We start from the raw sequence: 24,024 nt of genomic DNA, 5'->3' as shown, positions 1-24,024 counted from the left end.
GATAGGCTTCTTCATACTACAAGATCGAGTACCAAGTCTATACAATAGACTTCCTTCTTTTGTCACATACTCGATCGTCTACTCAATCGTTTACCTCTTTCTTTTCTCTATCCAAAGTCATACAGAGCCCACAACTCCTGGATTCTCACATGGAGAATACCAAGGTAACCCTTGTGGTGGTGTCTCGTTTACTCACTGGTGTTCAATGATCGAGGATCGAGTTTCACTTGTTAAGATCAAGGTTCTTTCAGTTGTTTGTTGAGACCGAGTTATGACCGTTGTGTTCGAGTTCTTATTTGGACGCATTGAAGATTGATCGAGGGAAATACGTGAAGAGGAATTCTTCAAAGGTATTATACTCGATTTTTTGTTTATTCTTTTGAGAAGCATGCGGTAATTTATTCTTTATGCATAATCTCTTATGAATGACTGTAAATGTATGTTTTCTTTCTTAATAGAGTTTAAAACGATCCACTTTCGCTCACTGGTACTCTATTTTAGTGTTCCTTTAGAAGCTAGTTTACACTCACTGGTACTCTATTTTAGAGTTCCGTCAGAAAAAATTTACAACCCAAACAATTGGGTTGGGTCTAAAAAATCTTTCAACCCAACCCATGAATACCCTAGTGCTGGGCAACCCCAGATTCTAAAATACGTAAACTAGCTTTATGACCATTCCATATCTCTAAAGGTATTATGGCAATACTCTTCGAGGGAACGCGGTTCAGGTTATACGCTACAGTCTCTACTGCATAACCCCAAAAGGAGTCAGGTAAGGAAGCGTAACTCATCATAGACCAAACTATGTCCAACAGGATTCGATTTCTCCTTTATGATACATCATTTTGTTGAGATGTACCAAGTACTAAGAGTTGGGATACTATTCCATGTTTTATCAAATAGTTCTGGAAAGTTAAATCCATAAACTCTCCACCTCGATCAGATCAAAATATTTTAATCGTTCTATTTAATGCATTTTCCTTCAGCCTTGAATTCTTTGAACTTTTCAAAAGATTTAGTCTTATGTTGTATTAAATAAATTTACCCATATCTTGAATAATTATCAGTGAAAGTGATGAAATATTCATAACCTCCCCTAGCTTTTACATTCATTAGACCACAAAAGTCTGAATGCACTAGCTCTAGAAGTTTTTTGGCCTTATGACCTTTTCCAATAAAAAGCCTTTTAGTCATCTTGCCTTCAAGGCATGACTCACACATAAGTAAAGGATTTTCTTCTAACTCGCTTAGAAGTCCATTCTTCACCAACCTCTCAATCCTATTGAGATTAATGTGTTCTAGTCTTAGGTGCCAAAGTTGGGCATTTTCCTTAGGAAAAATTATATGTCATTTATTTTTAGTTACAGCAGTTTTAAACATCTCTATGTTATGGAGGGCATTTGTAGCTAATGGCCTTAGTACATACAAATTATTTTCCAGTTTAGCAGAATATATATCAACACCATTTTTTGTAATAAACGCTTTATTAAAAGAAAAGTTTAATTGATAAGAATGTTCCAAAAGACACTTTACAAAAACTTGAAGGAACATTAAAACTAGAGGACCAGTGAGCAGAAGCGGATCATTCCAAACTCCATTGTGAAAGAACTCAAAACATTTACAATCTAACAGAAACGATTATGCATTAAAGATAAATTACAGCATGTTTTGAAATTAAATACAAAAGATTGAGTAAACAATACCTTTGAAGAACCCTTTCTTCACATATTTCACTCAATTAGTCACGAACGCAACGATCAGCACGAATGCAACAAGCAACTGAAAAATCCTCGATCACCAACGAGTATAACTTGATCCTCGATCCTCGAACAGAACTCAACACCACCACAAGATTACCTTGGTATTCTCGGTGTGAGAATCCAAGAGTTGTGGAATCAATATTATTTTGAATAGATAGATGGAGGAAGCGGACGATCGAGTGTTGGACAGAAAGATCGTTTAGCAAATGGAAGTCTATCACATAGACTCGATGCTCGATCGTGTATAAACGAGTACTATCGTATAGTAACTCGACGCTTAATCGTTCAGGCTCTATAAAACTATTGTGTAGTAAAACTCTTTTTACTCGATAGTGAATTTTGTGAGATCTATTCGATGAATGATTTGAAAGAACTATTTTTTCTTTTATCTCACAGTTACCATAAAATCATGAATAACCACTCACTCAAGTTGGTTATTGAGAAAAAGAAATATTTATTATCATATAATTAATAAATTATAAATAAATACAATAACTAACTTATCATATTATATTTATAACCTATAGTTTTAATATTGCATCATATGCAACATATAAACCATAATTCTTTTCCTATTTTATGGAATTTAATATAAATCATTTTTATATTAATTCCTTCAATCTAATAATGTATCAAATACAGTATATCAATTATATTATATATAATTGAATTAATATAATTATATCATATATAATCAAATTCCCTCTTTTTAATTTGAACCTTTCAAACTAACCCAAAATTTGATTCTCAACTTGAATCCATTGAGCTACCAAGGGGGCCTTATGGACCTGTAGCTTGAAACTTCAACAGTATGTGAATAACTAACTAAACTCTTTAATCATGATATCCACCATCTGTTAACTGTCGGGCACTCCACTAAAGATCGACAGTTGCACTCTTCGCACTATAGATATATTTCTGTGTCCATTGGATATAACCAATCAACAGTGCGATGACCCTTCACAAATTGCTTATAAGTACAACTGGGCAAATTTACCATTTTGCCCTATAGTTACATTTAACTTCTTAAGTACCACAGATTCCTCTAATGAACAATAAATCATATTCCCAATATGACTAAGTCCTATCTTCCCAAGAGAGGGTGTGGCCATTATGTTCAAGACCCAGAATCAACCCTTAAGGGAGAAATTTATCTACTTACCCCTACATTGGGGAAAGAGTGAATTTCGTCTTGTGAAGCTGAGTTTCCAACTCCCCAATCAGATGAATCCTCAAAATGGTAGGCTTGTTGAGTTGGCAATCTGGCCACTCTCACCTATACAAATCAAAGGACCACCTTCAAGAGTAGGAGTTCACAACTCACTCAGGATTCAGTTCATGTCACCTATGGTCATCTAGTGAAATGTAAGTCTCTATTATCAGCGGTGTTATATAAAGAGACTAATCATTTCGTGGTCCAGTCTTATACAAACTCTTTGTATAGGTACCCCTGCTCGTATGTCTCCACATGAATGATCAGGATCAGATCATTTGTAGCACTTTACAACACTTGTAATACCTACAAAGTGGGTCGTATCCGTAGTATCACTAGGATAAGGTACCCAACCTTATCCATCTACTATATACCATTTAGGTTATTATTTAAACAAGATCCACTTGTATATCTCTACATACTTGTTTAAATTTACATAAAATAACCTCGGATTTTTGTTTATTAGATTGAGTAAATGCTTATAAAATAACACTTATTTTATTAATAAAAATATGTTTATACAAAGTTTACAAACTACGAGACTACAAAGAGATTTAGGACACCATTCCCAATAAAATTAAGTTTTTTTTTTAAATCAAGAACAACAAATACATCATTCAGAATGAGAAATTTGTTCTGTAAAGATAACTGAAAACCTCCCACCGGCACAACTAAGACAACATGTCTGGTTCCAACTCGCATCGTCATCTCTCCAGCATCAAGTTGCCGCCAAGAACTAATTTCTTGAAATGAATAACAAACATGGTTAGTGCCCCCACAGTCAATAATCTAGACAGAATCATCATTCCCCATTAAACAAGTTTCCAAGACAAGAAAATCACATTTACCTTGTTTCTGCCAAATACCTGGGGCAGTTCCTCTTTCAGTGCCCATCCTGGTCTCAATGGAAAAATTTTCCCTCGTCAATCCTCACTAGTTGTCTACCCCTTGGAGAAACAACTCCTGGGTTAACAGCATCTTTCCCCCTTTCCACCCTTCTTCTTATTCCACTTTTTAATGCGAGAGGAAAAAGGTAGAAACGTAGTTCCTGAGGTCAAACCTTTATGGAACTTTTTGGAAGATGAAGCAACATTTTCTTCACCCTTCTTCTCCTTGCTTTTCAACAAGGATTGGAAAGTCTGCAGCTCATTAAGAAGGGTAGTCAGATCGTAGCCAATCTTGTTCAGAACAACATTGCTATGGAAGTGCATGAAGCTTTCTAGTAAAGATTCCAGAATGATGCTAATCTGGCTAGCCTCATCAATGCTTGAAGTGAATCATCATGTCGAAAATGTGTTCTCAAACAGATGCCCCTTCTTGCATACAAGTATTGAAGATGTATTTGAGAGCATTGTGTCTGAGCTATGTAGACGATTGTCCAAACATTCCCCACATGAACTCCATGATCTCACCGACAGTGGGCATGGGCTCATGTTTCTTGGCCAAGACTTCGTTAAGACTTGCCAAGATATACGCTCGAGTCTTCTTGTTTACCCTTGTCCAGTGCTCATATGCCTCCCGAACATTTCGAGGAGCAGTAGGAGGTGGTATAGGAGGACACACTCCTCTATTAGGCGAAACACAGGTCATCAATGATCAAAATTGTATTGATCGTATTTTTCCAACTAGCGTAATTCTCGCCAGTTAATTTGTCGACAACAAGTAAACTAAGAGTAGCGGTAGCCATTTAAATTGTTGAAAAAGAACAAACTTAATTTAGTCTACTTGCATTAAACCACTTTTAAAAAACCAATCAAGTTTTAGCAAAATAGTCTAGTGTACCTTAAGTGATATCTATTTTGCAATGATGCTTCAGTGAGGCAGAACAAAGTTACCGTAGGGTAATCAAGTGTCCCTTCACTGAAATGAGACATTTTCAACCATTAGATAGAAACAACTCCTTGTAACTATAACTAATAGTCACCATTATTCGGTCCATAATTTGTTAGCATCCTTAACAATTCTATGTAAGTGTAATCCTTCATTTTAGATTTTAGAGTCCCGCCCCAATGAGCTAACCGTAGGGAAAAGTCGATTGGAACAAGAGACTAAAGAAACCCTATTCATTTCTGGAGATCAAATAAAGCATCATGAAAAACTGCCATCCTTTAGGGGGACACCCACGATGCCTCGATGCGATGCATGAAACTTTATCCAATCTAATGAGAGAGATTGTGGGATATGTTATCACACGTCCCACTCTCACTTATTATAAACAACTCTTTCCATTCACCTTGGTATTGACGTACCCAAACGCCACCCGTAGGGGACACCCTTGGTGCCTCGAGGCCGAAAGATCTCACGGTGTGAACTTTTAGGGAGAAACGTGTAGAGGCAAAATGAAGTATCATATACCTCATTTTCCTCCCACTAAGTATTCTACCTAGGGTTAATTAACTTAGAAAATCAAGCTACTAATTTTATCTAAGTGTTTGTTAAATTTGCTCAAAAACAACTCTTGTCTTTTATTATTAAACAACTTTAATTCAAGTCTCATTAAATTATTTAATAGACTTTCATTAAATTTGCATGCATGTAATAAATCTATCTAATTCACCTTCTAGGTAGATTCCCAGGTACGGGTGTGACGTTTTCATCGACTTAAGTACCCCAGCCTAGCTAGAACCAGCCCTAGACAAAAGATCCCTTATAGATACATTTGTTACATATTTAATTTTTTTATTAGGAATCAATTTAATCCTATTAAACTGACTTAAAGATTAAACTTAGATTTCTAATCTCATTAGAGATTAGAAACGTGATTTTGGGTCTATCTCAATTAAGTTTTAAAACAATTTTAAAAAATGATTATAGCCTAAGTTTGCATGCAATTCTTTATTATTGATTTTAATTCTAATTTTATTTATTATAATAATTATAAGCAAATGAAACAATTGAAACCAATCATTACATGAAAGACATACATAAGTTAATTATAATATTTATAATTTAACCTAAGGTAGTGTCATGCTTCATGCAATGTTCATTAATTACTAATATATAACATTTATATAATTAAGTAATGAACTATGCTATAACATGCATTCCATACAACCATTCAACCTTATATTAAAACATTTATAAGTAAATGATGTATCGATATATTATAATACATGCATACATATACTATAACTCTTATATTATATGATGCATGAGCATGCATGATATTATTTAAATCATGCATACTAATATATTATAACACTTATAATATAAATGATGCATGAATATAAATGCGTAACCTATGGTGGGTTTTAAAACTATATGACATACATTATGGCATATAATAAAAACATACATCACAAGTATATTAATGCTAAAGTTGATGGACCGAGATAGAACATTTCTAAAACGGAAATTAAAAGGCTAATCTATTACAAAATTTGAGTCCACCAGTTCGAAACAAGAGAACTGGGTCTTGAACCGTTCGCCTTAAACCATTCCACAAAGAACTCTTGCAGCTAATCGTGTAGCAAACGGCTGATCGTTGAGTAGCGAGGCGTCGAGTATATACGATCACGTAGCTTATAACTATGCGATGAGCATGAAAGTCTACATGATCGTGTAGTAAACATCCATGCGTCGAGTATCATATACTATGCGATCGTGTAGTTAATGACTATGCGATGAGCATGATCGTTTATATAATCGTTTAACACGCAAGGATGCGTCGAGTATCCAATACCGTACAATCGCCCACCAAGCGAGTGTCTACGCGATCATGCAGCCAATGCAACACGATCATGTAGCAAACTCTACACGATTGCATGGCATTAGCTATGAGATTATTTAGCAAATGCTTCATGATCGTGTAGTAAACTCTACACGATCGCATAACAAAAGCTATTCGATCGTTTAGCTTTAGCTACACGATGTGGTAAACTTCGTTTTGTCTTCTCCTTCGAAATGCACTGCAACCTTTCTTCTAAAGCCTCACAAGCGACTCAAAACTAAACAAATTTATAGACTCGATTGTAATTTATTGTCCAAAAACACAGGGGTCCTTATAATACAACTTTGTAAATTAAACAGAAAGCCATAAAAAGAGATTTTTATCTCGAAGCATCTATCAACAACACATCCACAAACATTTATCATATAAACGCAATGCAGATTGTAAAACCCACCAGTACTACAAACGAATTCAATACATGAATGGAATTTGGAATCAGAAACCAACAATCTTGCTCCGATACCAATTGAAGGAATTTGTATTGAAAAGACCTTGAGTGGAAGCGGATCGTCCAAATTCCATTAATTATTGAAAACATAATTTACAATAAACATACAATAGATATGCATTTACAATTAAACTACATCGTGCTTTTTATAGAAAAAAAAAATGTTCAAGATACATTACCCTTGAAGAACCTTTCTTCGTGAAATTCCCTCGAACAGTCACGAGCCTTGAATAGAAATAGCAACTCTTGAAGACTTTCTTCAAGATATCTCGAACAGTAACAGGGACACTACCACAAAAAGCCTTTGGTTTTCTCGGGGTGAGAACCCAGGAGTGGTGGGCTCTAATTATTTTGGTTAGAAGGGATAGTTTGGGTAGGGGAAGGAGATTGAGAGTTCACTCACAAACAAGAACACAAAACTTTTTTTGTCACTCAATCGTTCTTCAAATTGCAACGTTAATTGTAGAGGAAGAAGAGAAAACACTTTTCTTTTATTCCTCTTGGCACAAAATCAATAAACACCCACTAAGGTGGTTGGAGAGAAAAGAGGGAAGTTATTATTCAAATAATAATAAAATAATATAAATAAATATGATAACTCACTTATCGTATTATACTTATATTAAATTATATGTTATATCAAATATAACATATAACCTATAGTTTTAAATTGTATCACATAACCTATAGTTTTAAATTGTATCACATACAATATAAACTATAGCTTCTTTTCTCTATTTTATGGCATTTAATGTAAATTATATTTATATTAAATTTAACAACTATGAATCACATTCATAGAAAATATATTTCTCATTCAAATATTTATTTCCTAACATTAAACCATAATGTATCAAATACATTATGACAATTATACCATATATAATTGAAACAATTTAATTATATCACCTTATTATTAATTTGAAAATTTCAAATTAACCCAAAAACTGGTTCTCAACTAAATCCTTTTGAGTTAAAAGGTGATCTTATGAACTTGTAGCTTAAAACTCCAATGGTACATGAATAATTAATTAAACTTTTTAATTACATTACTCACCCTCTGTTAACTGTCGGACACTCCACTAAAATTAATTAAATTCTTTAATTATATAATAATATAATAAGATGATAATGAATAAAAGGTGCTTAAAAAGTACAAAAATGATAAAAATTTAAATAAGATATATAGTTTGTTAGATGATAATATATATAAAATATTAAGTAAAACCCTAATAAGAATAAAAAAAAATTTAATCCAAATTTAAAATAATAAAATAATGTAAAATCGAAAGATTTATTATAAATTAAAATTAAAATGATGATAAATAAATTAAAGATTGATTAATTTTGAATATTTTCAAAAAGTGATTAAATTAAATCTAAACAAATATGAACCTGCAATTTCAAATTTTGAAATAGGAGAAAAAATCTCATAACTGATAATTTCATTTACACTATATTTCTATTGAAAATTGATATACGGTCTCATAACAAACGATTCCATTAGTATTTCTAATAAAAAATAGAGCAATTACACAATACTTGAAAAAACGGTTAATCGACCATACCAAAGACAATTTGGAGATTATAAAATATATGTCATATTTGTAGCATGCTTTTGCCAAAAATCTTATTATTCTCCTTTTCTTACAAAAAAAAAAAAAAAAAAAAAATTTAAATCAAAAGACACCCATTGATTTTGCTATTTCCTCCGATTTCCCTTGTTTTATTCTGACATGATAGAATTCTTTGGGCCTAGGCATCAATTCTTTGGGCCCATTGTTCAGGCCCAAAAGGCCCATGACTTCTGTGATTTCTATCATCTCGGTTCACATTGTGTGAAGATACCATGACTTGTGTAATTTCAGCTTCTCGATTCGCATTCTCCATTTCCAAATCCACGAGGCTCTGCTCATGTTCAAGCCCTAGGGTTTCCCCTTCTTCTTCCCTCAGTCTCCGTTCTTGGAATCGAAATTCCAATCCATTTAGCTCCGCTTCCATGAGTCAATCAGCTGAAACAAATTCCGTTCCTCCACCGGACGATGGCGGAGCGAAGGCGGAGGAGATAGCCGACGTTTTGATTCAGTATGTGGTGCTCCGGAGAGATCTGATCGATTCCTGGCCGCTTGGTAGCGTCGTAACTCAGGGATGCCATGCTTCAGTCTCTGCCATTTGGTTGAATAAAGACGATCCCCACACTTCCGACTACTGTAGTCCACACAATATCGATTCTATGCACAAGGTAGGTCGAATTCTTATCCCCATTTCTAAATTTTATTTTTCAGTGAAGTGCCTCGAACTCGAATAGTATAGTGTGCATTCGTTTTCCGTTAATGCGCGGAAAGTTTGCTCTGTTGGTGCTCTGTTAAGTCGGTCTGACATTGTTGGATGAGACATTATAAGAATTTGGAACTTTTGAGTTGTGGTTCTGGTCGCTGGTCAATTTATTTAGTTCCGGAAAGAACATTTTGTGGTCTTTCAAGCATTTTAGAAGAAAAATTGTTTATTGGAAGATACATCTCTGTTATTCTAAAGTTTGAATCCTACTTGCTTGTATTGTGCTGAGTGTTCTGATTTTTCCACTCTAATATCCATATTGTTGTATTTCTCTAGCATCTCCACCACCATACTCCTAGTTCAAACAGAGATCATTAATCATTACATTCGAATCTCTACGTAATATTTTCCTTTTGAAATTACCGGTATTCTACATTTCACTGATTCCTAAAGTTGTTCTGTACTTTTTGATCCCTGAAATCTTTACTGTACTCTATTTCACTTTATGTAGGTTACTCTTGAAGTGAAGGGAGAAACTCAGATCGTTAACTTGTCAGAGAAACTTAAAGCAAACTCAATCGTGCATAAACTATGGATAGAACAGCCAGAGAACGTTCCAACATGTCTTGCCACAAAACCCTACCCCAAATCTATTGTATCACCATTTTTTAAAAAGCTAAAACTCTGTAAGTGATGAAATATTGAATTATAAAGAACCGATGAGTGATTGCCTTTACAACGTCCCACCCCCACCCGAAAAATAAGCTCTCCTGAACTCAACTTCAAAAGGGTTGCTAATTTTTTTATGCCCCTCTGCTACTTCATGTTAAATTCTGTACAATTATTAATTCTTTGAAGACACCCAGAATTACAAACTATTTCTACAGAGATCATGCAGCAGATACAAAGTAGCGCATAATCATACAAGAGAAACGAGGGAGAAGAGAGGTCAATTCAGTATTTCCAGGCAATCAAGGTATGTAATGGTATCTCTATTTCATACAGCAGTAGATTTTACACAAACACTGATTAAAATCACAAAACAAAGAAAAATAAGTCAACCCCACTTTCTAAACTTCATAGATCATAGAAAAAAGAGAGCAGATTCTGTAAGATTACAGTGTTTTTCTACTGCATAACGAGTTGTCTGGTGCACATAGTGCAATAGAACTTGCGTTTGGTTTTCCAGTAAAGAGGGAGGAAACAGAACCGCCATTGGCTTTCAACGTCGGTGGCTTGGATCATTCCTCCGCAGAAGGGGCATGCCCCTGGAGCTGGTTGCCTCGATAATACCCTTTGATCTTCATCGCACACAAATACCAAACACATCTTCTTTTTCTTCCTTTAGGTTCTTCCTTTTCTTCTTGCTTTCTCTGGCTGAGGGCTTCTTTCTGCTATTTGATTGATTGTTTGTTGTTTGGTTTTGGATGAAAGTCTGGTTTTGGGAAAATTGTGGACTTTTGAAGATTTATAGAGAAAGAGGAGGAAGTTTCGGGGAATTTGAGGTTTATTTCGCGTTATGAAGAACCGCGTATCTAGAAGTTTCGGACCCACTACCGAAACTAGGAGAAGAAAAGTATTGGATCCTGAAGAAACCTCACCCTCGTCCTGAATAATAATATGTAGACTTTAGACTTTGACCAATCTTTTTGGCCTCTTTGTCAAATCGAATTTTTAATTTTTCTCCCCACTTGCTTTAGGGTATTTGATTGGGATATTAGGCAGTCATGAGTGGGTGCTTTGGTTGCGGTTCAGAATTAGTTGCTGTTTGGAATTGCCTTTGCAAAAGTGATTTAAGGAAACCGTCTATTCTATTTGGTAAAATAATTTATTTATTAATTTTCTAGAAATGTTTATAAAGACCAGCTTTTAGATTTAAATTCCTAAAATTCCATTACCTTCTCAACCATTTAAATAAATATATTATAATAATAATATATTTTATCACATTTATTTTTAAGATTTAATTTATTCTGTTTTTTATAATAATAATTTTTTTTTTAACTTTTATCAGAATCTAGATTAAACAATATTAATTGAACAAATCATATAAAATTTTAAATAAAAATATGGGAAATTTTCAAAGATAAAAAAATGTTCAACTATTTACAAAAATAGAAAAAAAAAAATGTTAAGACTTTTTTCAGTCTCTATTAAAGAAGATTAAAATTTTACTAGTTTACGTTAATAGTTTTTTTTTTTTTTGAAAATTCTCCTAAAAATATTATAATAAATTTTAAAGTATATCAATATGATAATAATTGAAATAAGCTATTGGCTCATGTAGTTATATTACACTAATGTAATATTAATTTATCAAACATTGTAATTATTTTTTTCTAATTTAAAATTAAATTTTACTAAATATTATTTTACTTCTGTTCACAAACTAATTTTTCTAGAAGCATAGTTGTCAATAATTATTTTAAAAGCTACAATAATCCCAAACTGAGTTTAAATATTATGTTGATCCTTATTTTTTGAGTTTAAATTATGTTGATCCTTATTTTTTTATTTTGATTTACTTTGGAATCTTTGTTTTCTCTCCACTTTTAATTTTCTTCATTTTAAGCCGGTTTTGGCCCTGGGTACTTCAAAAATGGACAATTTTGATCTTTATTTGTAAAATTTTAACATAATTTGTATATACAATGGAAATTCTTTAATGAAAATGTCTAGGTCGTAATTATATAGAAATGTTGATGTAGGGATATTTTTTAAAAAGTTATATGAACAAAGATTTGAAAATATATTTAAATTAATAGATAAATATTTCACATTTTTTAAATAAGTAAATATTTCATTTATATTATATTCACATAGAAGACCATTTGTTACTTGTTTACGATTCATCAATTTTTTTTTATAAAATAAAAATGTTTATTCACCCAAATCCATACACGTGGAATTATAGATAGAAAAGTCATTGTGTTTGCTTGAAATTCTAACACGCTGCCTGAAACAATCCAAATTGATTGACAAATTCAATTGGTTGGTTTTTTTTTTCTTACTATAATAATAAAAATCAAATTGATTGACAAATATACTTATAGTGAACCAATTCAACGGTGCATGTGAGCAATAATTTTGTTTGTTGTAAAATAATGACAGAATGAGGGATTGGACCTTCAACTTCTTGAATCGGAACGAATGCTTTGACGAACATCTAATAATACTTTTCTACCACCGTATTATTCTTGGGAAAAAAATCATATCAACTTCATTGAATTGGTTTAATCAGTTTTTTTTTTTTTAAAAAAATTTAAATTAAATGTTTAGTCTCTTAATTTTTAAATTGGTGTGTAATTGATTCCTTGATTTATAAATGTGTCTATTAAGTTTTGTGTCATGTTTTTTTTTTTATAACTTCGAAACGTATTTTATAGATAATTTTTAATTTTGTATCTAACATATTTTTTAAATTAAAATTTGAATCTATTTGATGTTTCTATAATTTATGTATAAATTGAAAATTTAGGATTACTTAAAAATCTTTCGGATACGTTTGAAGGTTATGTTCTTATTAAACACAAGAAGGAAATTCTATAATTTATTATGCTTTTTAAAATTGCATTGGATAGTAATCTGGTTTTTGTTTAGAATAATTATTTGTTACCTTTTTTAAAATCTCATTTGTTAGCCATTTTTTTTTTATTTTGAAAAATTATGTTTATTTTCTTACCTTTTTTTACCATGATGTAGTAGTATTTAAAGGTGTATTTGAAATACATTTTCAAGTGTTTAATTTAAAAAAAAATTTGGAGTGTTTGGTAACTGCTCAAAATAGCTTTTGAAATATATTTTAAACGGTTTTGATCAAACTTGTTTAAATAAAAATAAATTTTTTGAAAAATACTTTTTTCTTAAATCCATCCAAACAAATTCTTATTTGAATTCTGATAACGAAAACAAGTTTTTTAAAATTACTTTTATTATAATTTTCAAGATTTCTCCCTCTCTTCCTTTCTCATCTTTCCCTCTATGCAAACAAAATGGTAGTAAGAAAAAAGCAAGGTTGATCAACTAATTTTGGGAGCATTGCCCTTAGAATGTCTGTTATTTTCAGATTTAAGGCTAAAACAAATAATAAAGCAAGGTTGATCAACTAATTTTGAAGATAAGTTTGTCTGATAACTTTTGTTTTCAAATTGTTTTTAAAAATAAAGTTGTATTTGATCTTTCTTTTTTGTTTTGAATTGTACCTTTTTTTTCTTTAAACAATATTCATTTTTTGTGTTTGTTTTCAATTTTTTTTTTTTTTGAACTTTGTGTTTTTTGTTGCGTGGTGTGGAGGGTTTTTTCCTATTTATGTTATCAGTTTTTTCTTTTCGAATTAGAAAATTCATAAAATGGATTTTTTTTTTGTGTAAATAAGAATTTAAAACAGTAGTCATTAATCATGAAATAAAATAATAAGTATTTGTATTGTATAAATATTTATTATTTATTTATTGTTGCAAAGGACATTCATATCCAACTATTGAATTATTTATTATTTATAATTATTATTTTGTAGTATTATATAATTTATAATAAATTACATAATGCATATTGTATTTAAAAAATAATAATTAATTTATAACATAATATATTGTATTTCTACCTGTTATTATCTTTATTTAATACAATTCTACATTTTAAAATTTACAAGTTCAAAATTTGTATACAATAAAAGCATAAGAATGTAGTTTTCGAATTTGCACTATTTGGATCACAGGATCCGGAAATAGTTTTCATAAACAAAATATGGATTGTCTAGGACACATATTTGCTAAAGTTAATGAATTTGAAAACATAAAACAAAATTTCTCACCATTCGGATCCTAAATTTTCTCAAAACTTTTTATTCAACATCAAAAAATGCTAACCTTACTCAAGCTATTTTAGTCTTATTGATTGAGTCATGTGGGATTGATATGAATATCTATACTAAGCCATAAGGCCCAAAAGTTTTAAACTATTAAGGGGGCGTTTGTAGCAAGGAGTTGGTTATTATAATCATAGGTTATTATAGTTGGGTTATGATAGTTTGTGTTTGAGTGTAGATTATTTTAGTTTGAGTTAAAATAGTATGTGTTTGAGGTGTAAGTTAATTTAATTTGGGAAGGAAATAGTAAATACTTTAGCAAATAATTAAAAAAAATGATGAAATTAAAATAGTAAAAATTGTAGCAAATAGTAAATACCGAAGCAAATGAGGATTTTGAAATAGTGTTGACAGTAGCTAATTGGGGACTATAAAATAATATTTACTATAGCAAGAAGTAATATTTACTGTAGCAAGAGGTGAGTATTATAGTCTTAGATAGTCCTAGCTCCAAACGACCCCTAAATACATTACGGGCCGACTACAAGAAGCAAAGCTTCGTAGACTCGACAAGTTGCTTATAGAATGCCGACTACTAATTGAAGACTTTCCACTTCATTGAAAAAGGGAAGGTTCGAAGATGCTCGACCGATAGGAAGAGGGGAAGGGGAGGGAGGGAAGCGAAGCTTGAAAGCTCGAAGAGCTCCCCTTCATTCGTTGCTAAGCCAAGGTCCCAGGTCTCCGAGTCAGCCCGCGCTTTTTCGAAGAATCCTACACCCATGGGCATACGGCCTAGTAGGCCTTCCCTTTCCGCTGGAGCTTCATGGGCATTGCCCCGTTCCCCAATCAGATGTTTGGATGTGAGCTATACTCCATGAGGGTATTTGGGGCTATGAGGTGTGAACTATTTTAATTTGAAAAGAAAATAGTAAATACTGTAGTAAAGAATAAAAACATGATGAATATAAAATAGTAAAAATTGTAGCAAATAGTAAATACTATAGCAAATGTGGGTAGTGTTGACTATAGCTAATTGGGAATTATAAAATATTATGTACTATAGCGGAAAATTTCACAAAATGACCCGAAACCCAAAAATTTTTCTACCAATGACCTCTTCCTAAAAACTTTTCTACCACTGACCTTTTCCCCATGTGAAATTCCAAAATTATCCTCAGTTTTTAAAAAGTTTTTAGACTGTTTGATGAATGTGCGTCTCTACGAATACTTTAAGCGAGTATTTAGATATTACTAAGTGATTAGATAGAGATTACTAAGCGGTTGTATAGAGAATACTAAGCGATCGTTTAGCTAACTATTACGCAATCGTTTAGATACCTATTATGTGATCGTTTAGTTTTTGTTATACAATCGTTAAGATATCAATTATACGATCGTTTAGATATCTGTTATATAATCGTTTAATTTTTCTTATACGATCGTTTGGCTGACTGTTACGCGATCGTGTAGATATATGTTTATGCCATTGTTAAGTTTTTGTTACGTGATCGTTTAGATATTGATAACGGACAGAAATGCACGTTATTACATTGCTAAGTTATTAAACAATGCAGGATTACGATGATAAAAATATATAAGATTGCATCCAAAAAGCATTAAGTTCACAATATTGCGGTTGCATGCGTCAATCGCATTAAAACAGCTAACCTGTGTATTTTTGTGCAGAATATGCATTGAAGCAAGAAGGAAAATGCGAGCCAAAGAGATCAACGGCTGAGCGCATCAAGAGATTGCGTTAACGCAAGGCTATGCGAACATTTGCACTCGTGATTATCTGCTTAAGAAGGTTGCCGCATAAAGCCGGCGTATCCGGGTGAAAAGCGTAATAAATCACGATGGGACAGAAAGTTGATGACGGTCGATTCCAAATTAAGTTGATAAGTCGTTAACGAACTACTGTAGCAAGTACACTCAACTTTTCGTTGACAAATATTCGGCGCATCAGACAGAGAATTAATATCATCCCATCAGTGCAATCATAAGAGAGAAGAAGTCTTTCACCCCGAAGCTCTATAAATACCAAAGGCCACCTTCAGTGAAGAAGTTCGACAGTTAGAGAATTTTCCCTTTAGATAGAAGTACCTTGTTCATAGTTTTCTTTTACTTAGAAGGCGGAAGCGATGGAAGTGAGATTGTAGCGAGAGATCGTTCCGGTGAACTTGAAAGAGTGTTGGAAGCGTTGAGATCAGAGAGAGGGCCAACTCCTGCGGAAGCACAAATATCTTTTGAACAAAATAGAGTTAACAGTGTAAAAGCCTTGGGAAGCAAGGAATTGCTACTAGGCTCTCTATCCTTATCTTCCATTGTCATTTTGTACTCTGAACTGATTTATAGAAATGAAATTTACATCTTTATATCTGTTCACTCTCTATATATTACGCATGAGTAGTTAAATCTGTCAAATGGGTTGAGAAGCACTTAACTAGCATAACTGGGGATCTTCATTCTATGTGATTATCTTGTATTATGTATGCGTCATTCGTCCATTAGAGATATTCGGGAGGGTAGTCTATGAATAGAATCTAGGCTTGGAAAAGTCAGGTTAGAATCTAGGCTCGGGAGAGTCAGATTAGAAATGCATAATCAAGAGATAGGAGCTTAGGAATAAGCGTTGTTTGCTATTAACGCATCGCATGCATCCTAGAGATAGGTTATGATTGTATGCGGTCACCTTGTCCTTGTGTGCATCTTGCATCATCGCATAGGAAGAAGCAGAGACTTAGGAATAAGCTCTATAGACATTATCGCATTCCTCGCATGCGTCCTAGAATTAGGAGCTACCGCATTTGCATTGGAAAATGATTTGCTGTCGCATGAGTGTAGCATGATCGCATAGTTTGAATACATTCTAAAGACCTCCTCAACTCGTTCCTTTGCATACTCATTGTGTCTGTCGCATAATCAATCTTTTCTCAAATCCGCCGCATACTTTTTATATACTTCAAACAACAAACCAATAAACCATTAATGTATTTGATACCACAAAGTAATCTCGAAATTATCACTGCATATTGTTTTCCTTAGTCCCTGAGTTCGACCTTGGGCTTACTAAGAAACTCAGTAGGATTTATACTTGGGTTCTGCTGAGAAAACTTGTTTGCAGAACACATTTTCCATCACCGCAATTCCTTTCATTAATTCACCGCATAAAATAACGCATCAAATTTTTTACGTCGTTGCCGGGGACTTTGGAAATTTAGTGTGCTAACGGTAATTTTCTAATTTTCTTTACAGCTTTCAATCTCTAGTTAATTACAACCCAGAGATTGAAAGAACGTTCCGACGAAGATTGAGAGATAGCCGCCAACAACAACGACAACAAGAAAAAGATAATATGGCGGAACAACATGGAAACTGAGCACCAAATGAAAATAATGTCATGGCGAATCCCATCCTATTGGCGAACGACTGCAATAGGCCCATTCAGGACTATGCGTCGCCCAACCTTTACGATTTCTCCCCAGGAATCATGAGGCCTGCTCTTGATGGATCGAAATTCGAAATGAAACCGGTGATGCTGCAGATGATCCAGACTATTGGACAGTTTGGAGGGAGGCGTGGCGAATACCCGCACGCCTACCTCCGGAGCTTCATAGAGATCTGCCACACTTTTTTGTTTCCTAATATCTCCACCGAAGAAGTTCAACTAACTTTTTGTCCATTTTCGTTGTGTGACCAGGCACGAAAATGGGCGTACTCTCTTGAACTGGGGGAGATTACTTCATGGGAGCAAGTAGTAGAGAAGTTTATGAAGAAATATTTCCCACCAATGGAGAATGCCAGAAGAAGGAAGTTAATAACCAATTTTGAACATGACATGGACGAATCGCTCAGCGATGCTTGGGCGAGATTTAAGAGGCTGGTAAGAGACTACCCGCACAACGGATTACCAGACTGCTTATAGATGGAGATCTTTTATCACAGATTAAACCCTGCTTTGTAGACCGCTGCCAATACGACAGCAACTGGAGGACTGGAGAGAATGAACGTATGATGAGGCCAAGAACATCCTTGATCGCATTTCTAAAAATCACGAGGACTAGAGAGAAAGCGATCAAAGATTGAGAATAAAGGATAGTGACGCGAACAATGGTGCTATCGCATCCCTTCAGAGTCAGATGACTGCGAAGATGAACTTGATACATGGAATCACAATCAACAACCCATCAATGCATAGTGGGCAAGTGAACGCAATCAACCAGACGACCGCAAGGTGTGCTACTTGCGGTGAAGGACACGCAATGGAGGAATACCCGCAAAACCCACAGTCAATTTATTTTGTGAAGAATAATCCATTCTCTAACACGTACAACCCTGGGTGGAGAAACCACCCCAACTTTGTATGAAAAATCAACAACAAAATTTTCAATTAGTGGCACAAAAAGAAGGGCCACCCAGATTTTTCTCCTGAACCAATGGTCAAACGAGTAATCAAGTCAGCAGTTCGCAGGCACCGTAATCTTCCTCTTTGGAAAGTTTATTGAAGCAATATATTGAAAAGAACGAAATTGTGCTTCAAAACCAAGCAACGTCTATCTACAACCTGAAAATACAGATAGGCCAGATTGCGGGCGAACTCAAGAACAGACCGCAAGGGGCCCTGCCGAGTTCAATGGAACTCCCACGCAACCCAGGAGGTACGGGTAAAGAGCAATGTCAAGTCGTGACGTTGCGGAGTGGAAAGACTGTGGCAGGGGAGAAGAAGGAGCCTAGCCGGACTGCTCCAATTGCACTGGAACCAGAGATTGCGGTGATTCGAGAAGAAACAGAAGAAAAAGAAGCGATGGAACCTGAGATTGTGTCCACCTCGTAGCCAAAAGAACAGGAGACCGTAAGAATTCAGTTGCCACCATTCTCACAGAGACTCAGAAAGAAGAAAAATGACGAGGTACATTATCAATGCTTCATGAATATGTTAAAACAATTGCATATTAACATTCCATTCACTGAAGCAATTGAGGAGATGCCCGCATATGCGAAGTTTCTAAAGGATATTGTGACAAAGAAGAGAGGCACTGGTAAGTTCGCCAAGGTGGCTTTGACGCAGAGCTCAAAATCTATAATCCCACCGAAAATGTGCGACCCTAGGAGTTTCATTATACCTTGCTCCATTGGAGGATTGTACATCGGGCAAGCGCTATGCGATCTTGGAGCCAACATCAACTTTATGCCTCTGTCAATTTTCAAGCAACTGAATGTGGGGCAACTTGCGCCCACGATAGTGACTCTCCAATTAACGGATAGATCTCTGGTGCATCCAGAGGGGAAGGTGAAGGACATGTTGGTTACAATCGACAAATTTATATTGCCAGCAGACTTCATCATCTTGGACTACGAAGCCGACAAGGATGTGCCCATCATCCTAGGCGACCATTTTTATCAACCGGTCGTGCCCAGATTGATGTGCACAAAGGAGACATCACCTTGAGCGTGAATGGACATAAGCTTAAGTTTGACATTATACGAGCTATGAAATATCCTGACGAAGAAGACCTTAATGAATCTGACGATGAACAGAATTTGAATGAAGAAGAGAAGCCTGAAGATGAAAACGAAGATGAGGATGCGATCAAATCCATTGTAGCATGCAATGCGATCACAGAAGAAAAAAAAACAAGGAAGATGAGGTGATCGCATCCTAAGAAGTTAATCTGACAATGAATGAAGAAAGAAAAACAACAAAACCGTCCTTAGAGCAACCACCATCAATAGAGCTGAAGACCCTTCCTAACCACCTGAAGTATGCGTTTCTGGGGTAGAATGAAAAGCTACCGATAATCATTTCCTCTGCACTTAATGAAAACCAAGAAAATGCACTGCTGAGCATTTTGAGAAAATATATAAAAGCAATTGGTTGGACGCTCGCAGACATTCGAGGAATTAGCCCCGCATACTGTATGCATAGAATTCGTCTCGAAAAGAACCACAAAGGATCGATCAAACATCAGCGCAAACTCAACCCTGCGATGAAGGAGGTCGTAAAGAAGGAGATAATCAAGTGGTTAGACTTGGGCATCATCTATCCAATAGCAGACAACACGTGGGTCAGCCCCGTGCAGTGCGTGCTGAAGAAATGAGGGATGACGGTAGACCCTAACGCAAATAACGAGCTGATACTGCAAAGGACCGTTACCGTATAGCGGATTTTCTTGGACTACTGCAAACTAAATGCGACAAGGAAGACAGATCATTTCCCTTTACCTTTTATTGACCAAATGCTGCATCGTCTAGCTGGAAATGACTTCTACTGCTTCTTGGATGGGTATGCCGATTATAACCAAGTCATGATTGCTTCTGAAGATCAAGAAAAAACCACATTCATCTGCCTGTATGGAACATTTGCGTTTCGACGCATGCCGTTTGGCCTCTACAATGCGCCAAGCACTTTCCAAAAATGTATGATGACCATCTTTTTGGAATATCTCGAAGACTATGTAGAAATATTCATGGACGACTTCTCTGTATATGGGCACACATACGAAGTCTGTCTTGACAACTTGGAGAAGATATTGAAAAGATGTGAAGAGATGAACCTCGTGCTTAATTGGGAGAAATACTATTTCATGGTGAAGGAGGGCATTGTGCTAGGGCATAAGATCTCTAAGGATGAGTTGGAGGTGGACAAGGAAAAAATTGAAGCGATTGAAAAGCTCCCACCTCCAACAAGTGTAAAGGCTGTCAGGAGCTTCTTGGGACATGCCGGATTTTACAGACGTTTTGTCAAGGACTTTTCAAAGATAGCACGACCGCTGAATGCATTGATGGAGGCCGATAGGAAATTTGACTTTGATGACAATTGCCGCAATGCATTCATGATTTTGAAGAACGTATTAACGACCGCACCCGTGTTGATCACACCAGATTGGACACTTCCCTTTGAATTAATGTGCGACGTGAGCGGGTATGCGATGGGAGCAGTGCTGGCGCAGAAGAGAAAAACAATACTCCATCCCATCGCATATGCGAGTAAGACTTTGAATCCTGCTCAAACTAACTACACCACCACAGAAAAAGAGTTGCATGCGGTAATATTTGCGTTGGACAAATTCAGAGCATATTTGCTCGGAACAAAGTACTCATCCACACTGACCACTCGGCGATAAAATATTTAATGAAAAGAAAGACGTGAAGCCGAGATAGATTAGATGGGTTCTCCTCCTCCAAGAATTCGATATGGAAATAATTGATCACAAGGGAACAGAAAACCAAGTTGCGGATCATTTATCCATATTAGGAAATCCAGAGATTGACCGCAATCAGTCAGAAGTGAACGCAACGTTCCCAGACGAGCAGCTATTTCAGATTGAAGAATTGTCATGGTACGCAGACGTGGTAATTATCTGGATTGCGAGCAATTTCTCGAAGATTATACCAACCACCAAAAAAGGCGGCTCAGGCATGAATGCAGATTTTATTATTAGGATGAGCCAAATCTGTATAAGAGGAGGTCAGACTAGATTCTACGACTATGTGTACCGGATGCTGCTCACCAATGCATATTATCGCAATGTCATTCACCATGTGCGGGCACTTTGGAGGCCAGCGCACAACAGCGAAAGTATTACAAAGTGGGTATTATTGGCCAACACTATTTAAGGATGTAAGAGACTACACGATGAAGTGTGACCGATGCCAGCACACGGGTAATATTTCATGGAAACATGCAATGCCCATGAACATCATTTTAGAACTGGAGTTGTTCGACATCTGGGGCATCGATTTCATGGGGCCATTCCTACCTTCGAATGGTCACAAGTATATTTTGTTAGCCGTCGACTATGTTTCCAAGTGGGTAGAAGCAGTAGCATGCACCGCAAGCGATGCGGCAGTAGTCTCTAAATTCCTAAAGAAAAATATTTTCACTCGTTTTGGCACTCCACGTGCCATAATAAGTGACGAAGGCACCCACTTTGTCAATTACCTCATCAAAAATCTGCTGCTCAAATATAATATCCTCCATAAAGTGGCCACCACATACCATCCACAGACAAATGGTCAAGCTGAAGTGTCCAACCGAGAAATTAAGCTGATACTAGAAAAGATGGTAAAGCCTTTGTGAAAAGATTGAGCAACAAAGTTGGATGATGCGCTGTGGACATATGAGACTGCCCACAAAACACCGATAGGCATGTCTCCGTATGCGTTGGTGTTTGGTAAAGCATGTCATTTACCACTGGAGCTGGAGCACAAAGCGCTGTGGGCGATGAAGAAGTTTAACTTTGATTTAAAAGCAGTAGGGGAAGCAAGAAAACTTCAATTAGTCGAGCTTGATGAGTGGAGAATGCAAGCTTATGAAAATGCCAAAATTTACAAAGAATGAGCAAAACGTTGGCATGACAACTAGCTATGCGGAAAAAATCTCCACGTTGGACCGGTTACGGCTCTTTCCCGGCAAATTAAAGTCGCGCTAGTCCGGACCCTTTATAATTAAAGAAATATTCCCGCATGGTGCGGTCGAGCTGATTAATGAGGAAGGGACCCGTGCATTCAAGGTTAACGGGCAAAGAGTCAAGGCATATTGCGGGGGTGATTTTCATCGATAAAAGACCTCTGTAGACTTGAGAAATCTGGAATGAAGGGAAATCGAGTGGCCCTTACACTGGCATGCGACAAAAAATCATCTAGGGCGCAAGTCTTTTGGAATATCCTTTTCTTACTTATGATTCATGAACTCTCACTACTATGATGTTATTTCAAATATCGTTTTTCTGCCTTCATTTTATCAAAAAAAAAAAATGAGAAAATTTTTGTTAACTTCGTTTTTTTATTATTATTTGACCCTCTCAATGTTTTTCTTTGCAAACGATCGAGGTAAACGATTGCAGAGGCGCTACACGAAGACGCATCTACTCTATTTTGTCAGCAATCAAAAGAAAGCGGATTGCCGCAAAGCAGGATGCGTCAACATCTAATGCGGGCGATAATGCAAATTTGGGGGTTGTATCTTTCCTTGACTTTATTCCAAATTTTGCACTATCGCATCGCATTTTAATTTTGAAAATTTTATCACCACATCCTCTTTGGTTGCCACAATTATTTAACATCGATCAATTTAGTAAGTCACCGCATGATTTCTCTTTGCCAATTATGATTTCAATGATGAAACGCATGCCTCTATCTTTTCGTACACACTAGAGTCAACTTAATTTTAGGACAGTCACCTCATGAAATATTTCTAGAAGTTAGTGGTCTGCTAGCTTTCTTTCAAATTGACCCTTTACGAAACTTCCTAAGAACATCACATGACTTCTTTCAATCTTTTAGTAATGAGGACATTGCCGTATTTTAAATTTGGGGGTGCGGTATTTATTTTTGACCTTGCTATGTTTAGCCTTACAAAAAAAATCATAATGTTGCGAACGGATCCTACTTGTAGTTGGATGTTTGCATGACACCGTAGGGGCAAGCCAAAACGAAGGTAGGAATCGTGATCAACGCATAAATAAAATGATCGCAACTCCGCTGCCAAATGGGCATGAGTTTAGTCTGAGAAAAAGTGCCTTGCTCGTAGTTGGATGTTCGTATGACACACGTGGGGGCAAGCTAAAACGAAGGTGAGGCACTTGGATCAATGCAAGGTCAGAGAAAAAATAATGTCTAAAATACGCAAGGATAATAAAAATCATTTGAAAACACCCCAGTGAAAGTTTTTTTTTTTAAATAAATCACGCGATGCCCTGGAATATTGTAAAGTCTTTTTGAAGGTTAAGCTTGCGGTCCCTAAATTTTAAAAATATTTTAAGAAGAGACCTGGATAAAAATTAAGGA

General features: G+C 35.4%; 2 protein-coding genes across 3 annotated transcripts; one reads left to right on the top strand and one right to left on the bottom strand.

Annotated features, from left to right (window-relative positions):
• The first annotated feature begins 8,645 nt into the window (after nt 1-8,645).
• Nucleotides 8,646-10,865, top strand: LOC120075046 (Peptidyl-tRNA hydrolase II (PTH2) family protein). 2 transcript variants are annotated; one of them, XM_090312891.1, is made up of 3 exons: nt 8,646-9,393; nt 9,940-10,114; nt 10,316-10,865. In XM_090312891.1, coding segments are annotated over exons 1-3 (570 nt in total). In that variant the 5' UTR covers nt 8,646-9,000; the 3' UTR covers nt 10,318-10,865. The 2 variants fall into 2 exon arrangements, with proteins under 2 accessions (XP_090169017.1, XP_038884124.2); XM_039028196.2 differs by lacking the exon at nt 10,316-10,865 and having other exon boundaries at nt 9,940-10,164.
• On the bottom strand, nt 10,389-10,888 carry LOC120075047 (methionyl-tRNA synthetase). The gene has a single exon (XM_039028197.2). The coding sequence runs from the start codon at nt 10,755-10,757 to the stop codon at nt 10,557-10,559; it is 201 nt and encodes a 66-aa protein (XP_038884125.1). The 5' UTR covers nt 10,758-10,888; the 3' UTR covers nt 10,389-10,556.
• Nucleotides 10,889-24,024: the final 13,136 nt, after the last annotated feature.

This window comes from Benincasa hispida, chromosome 4 (genome assembly GCF_027475165.1).
Source record: "Benincasa hispida cultivar pf3 chromosome 4, pf3_genome.v1.1, whole genome shotgun sequence".
Taxonomy (NCBI): domain Eukaryota; kingdom Viridiplantae; phylum Streptophyta; class Magnoliopsida; order Cucurbitales; family Cucurbitaceae; genus Benincasa; species Benincasa hispida.
Note: the sequence above shows the minus strand (reverse complement) of the source record. Positions and strands in the feature narration are given on the sequence as shown.

Coding starts and splice junctions, on each gene's coding strand:
- LOC120075046 (XM_039028196.2), top strand. CDS start 9,001: ATGACTTGTGTAATTTCAGCTTCTCGATTCGCATTCTCCATTTCCAAA. Junction 9,394..9,939: donor ATATCGATTCTATGCACAAG/GTAGGTCGAATT, acceptor CACTTTATGTAG/GTTACTCTTGAAGTGAAGGG.
- LOC120075047 (XM_039028197.2), bottom strand. CDS start 10,757: ATGTGTTTGGTATTTGTGTGCGATGAAGATCAAAGGGTATTATCGAGG.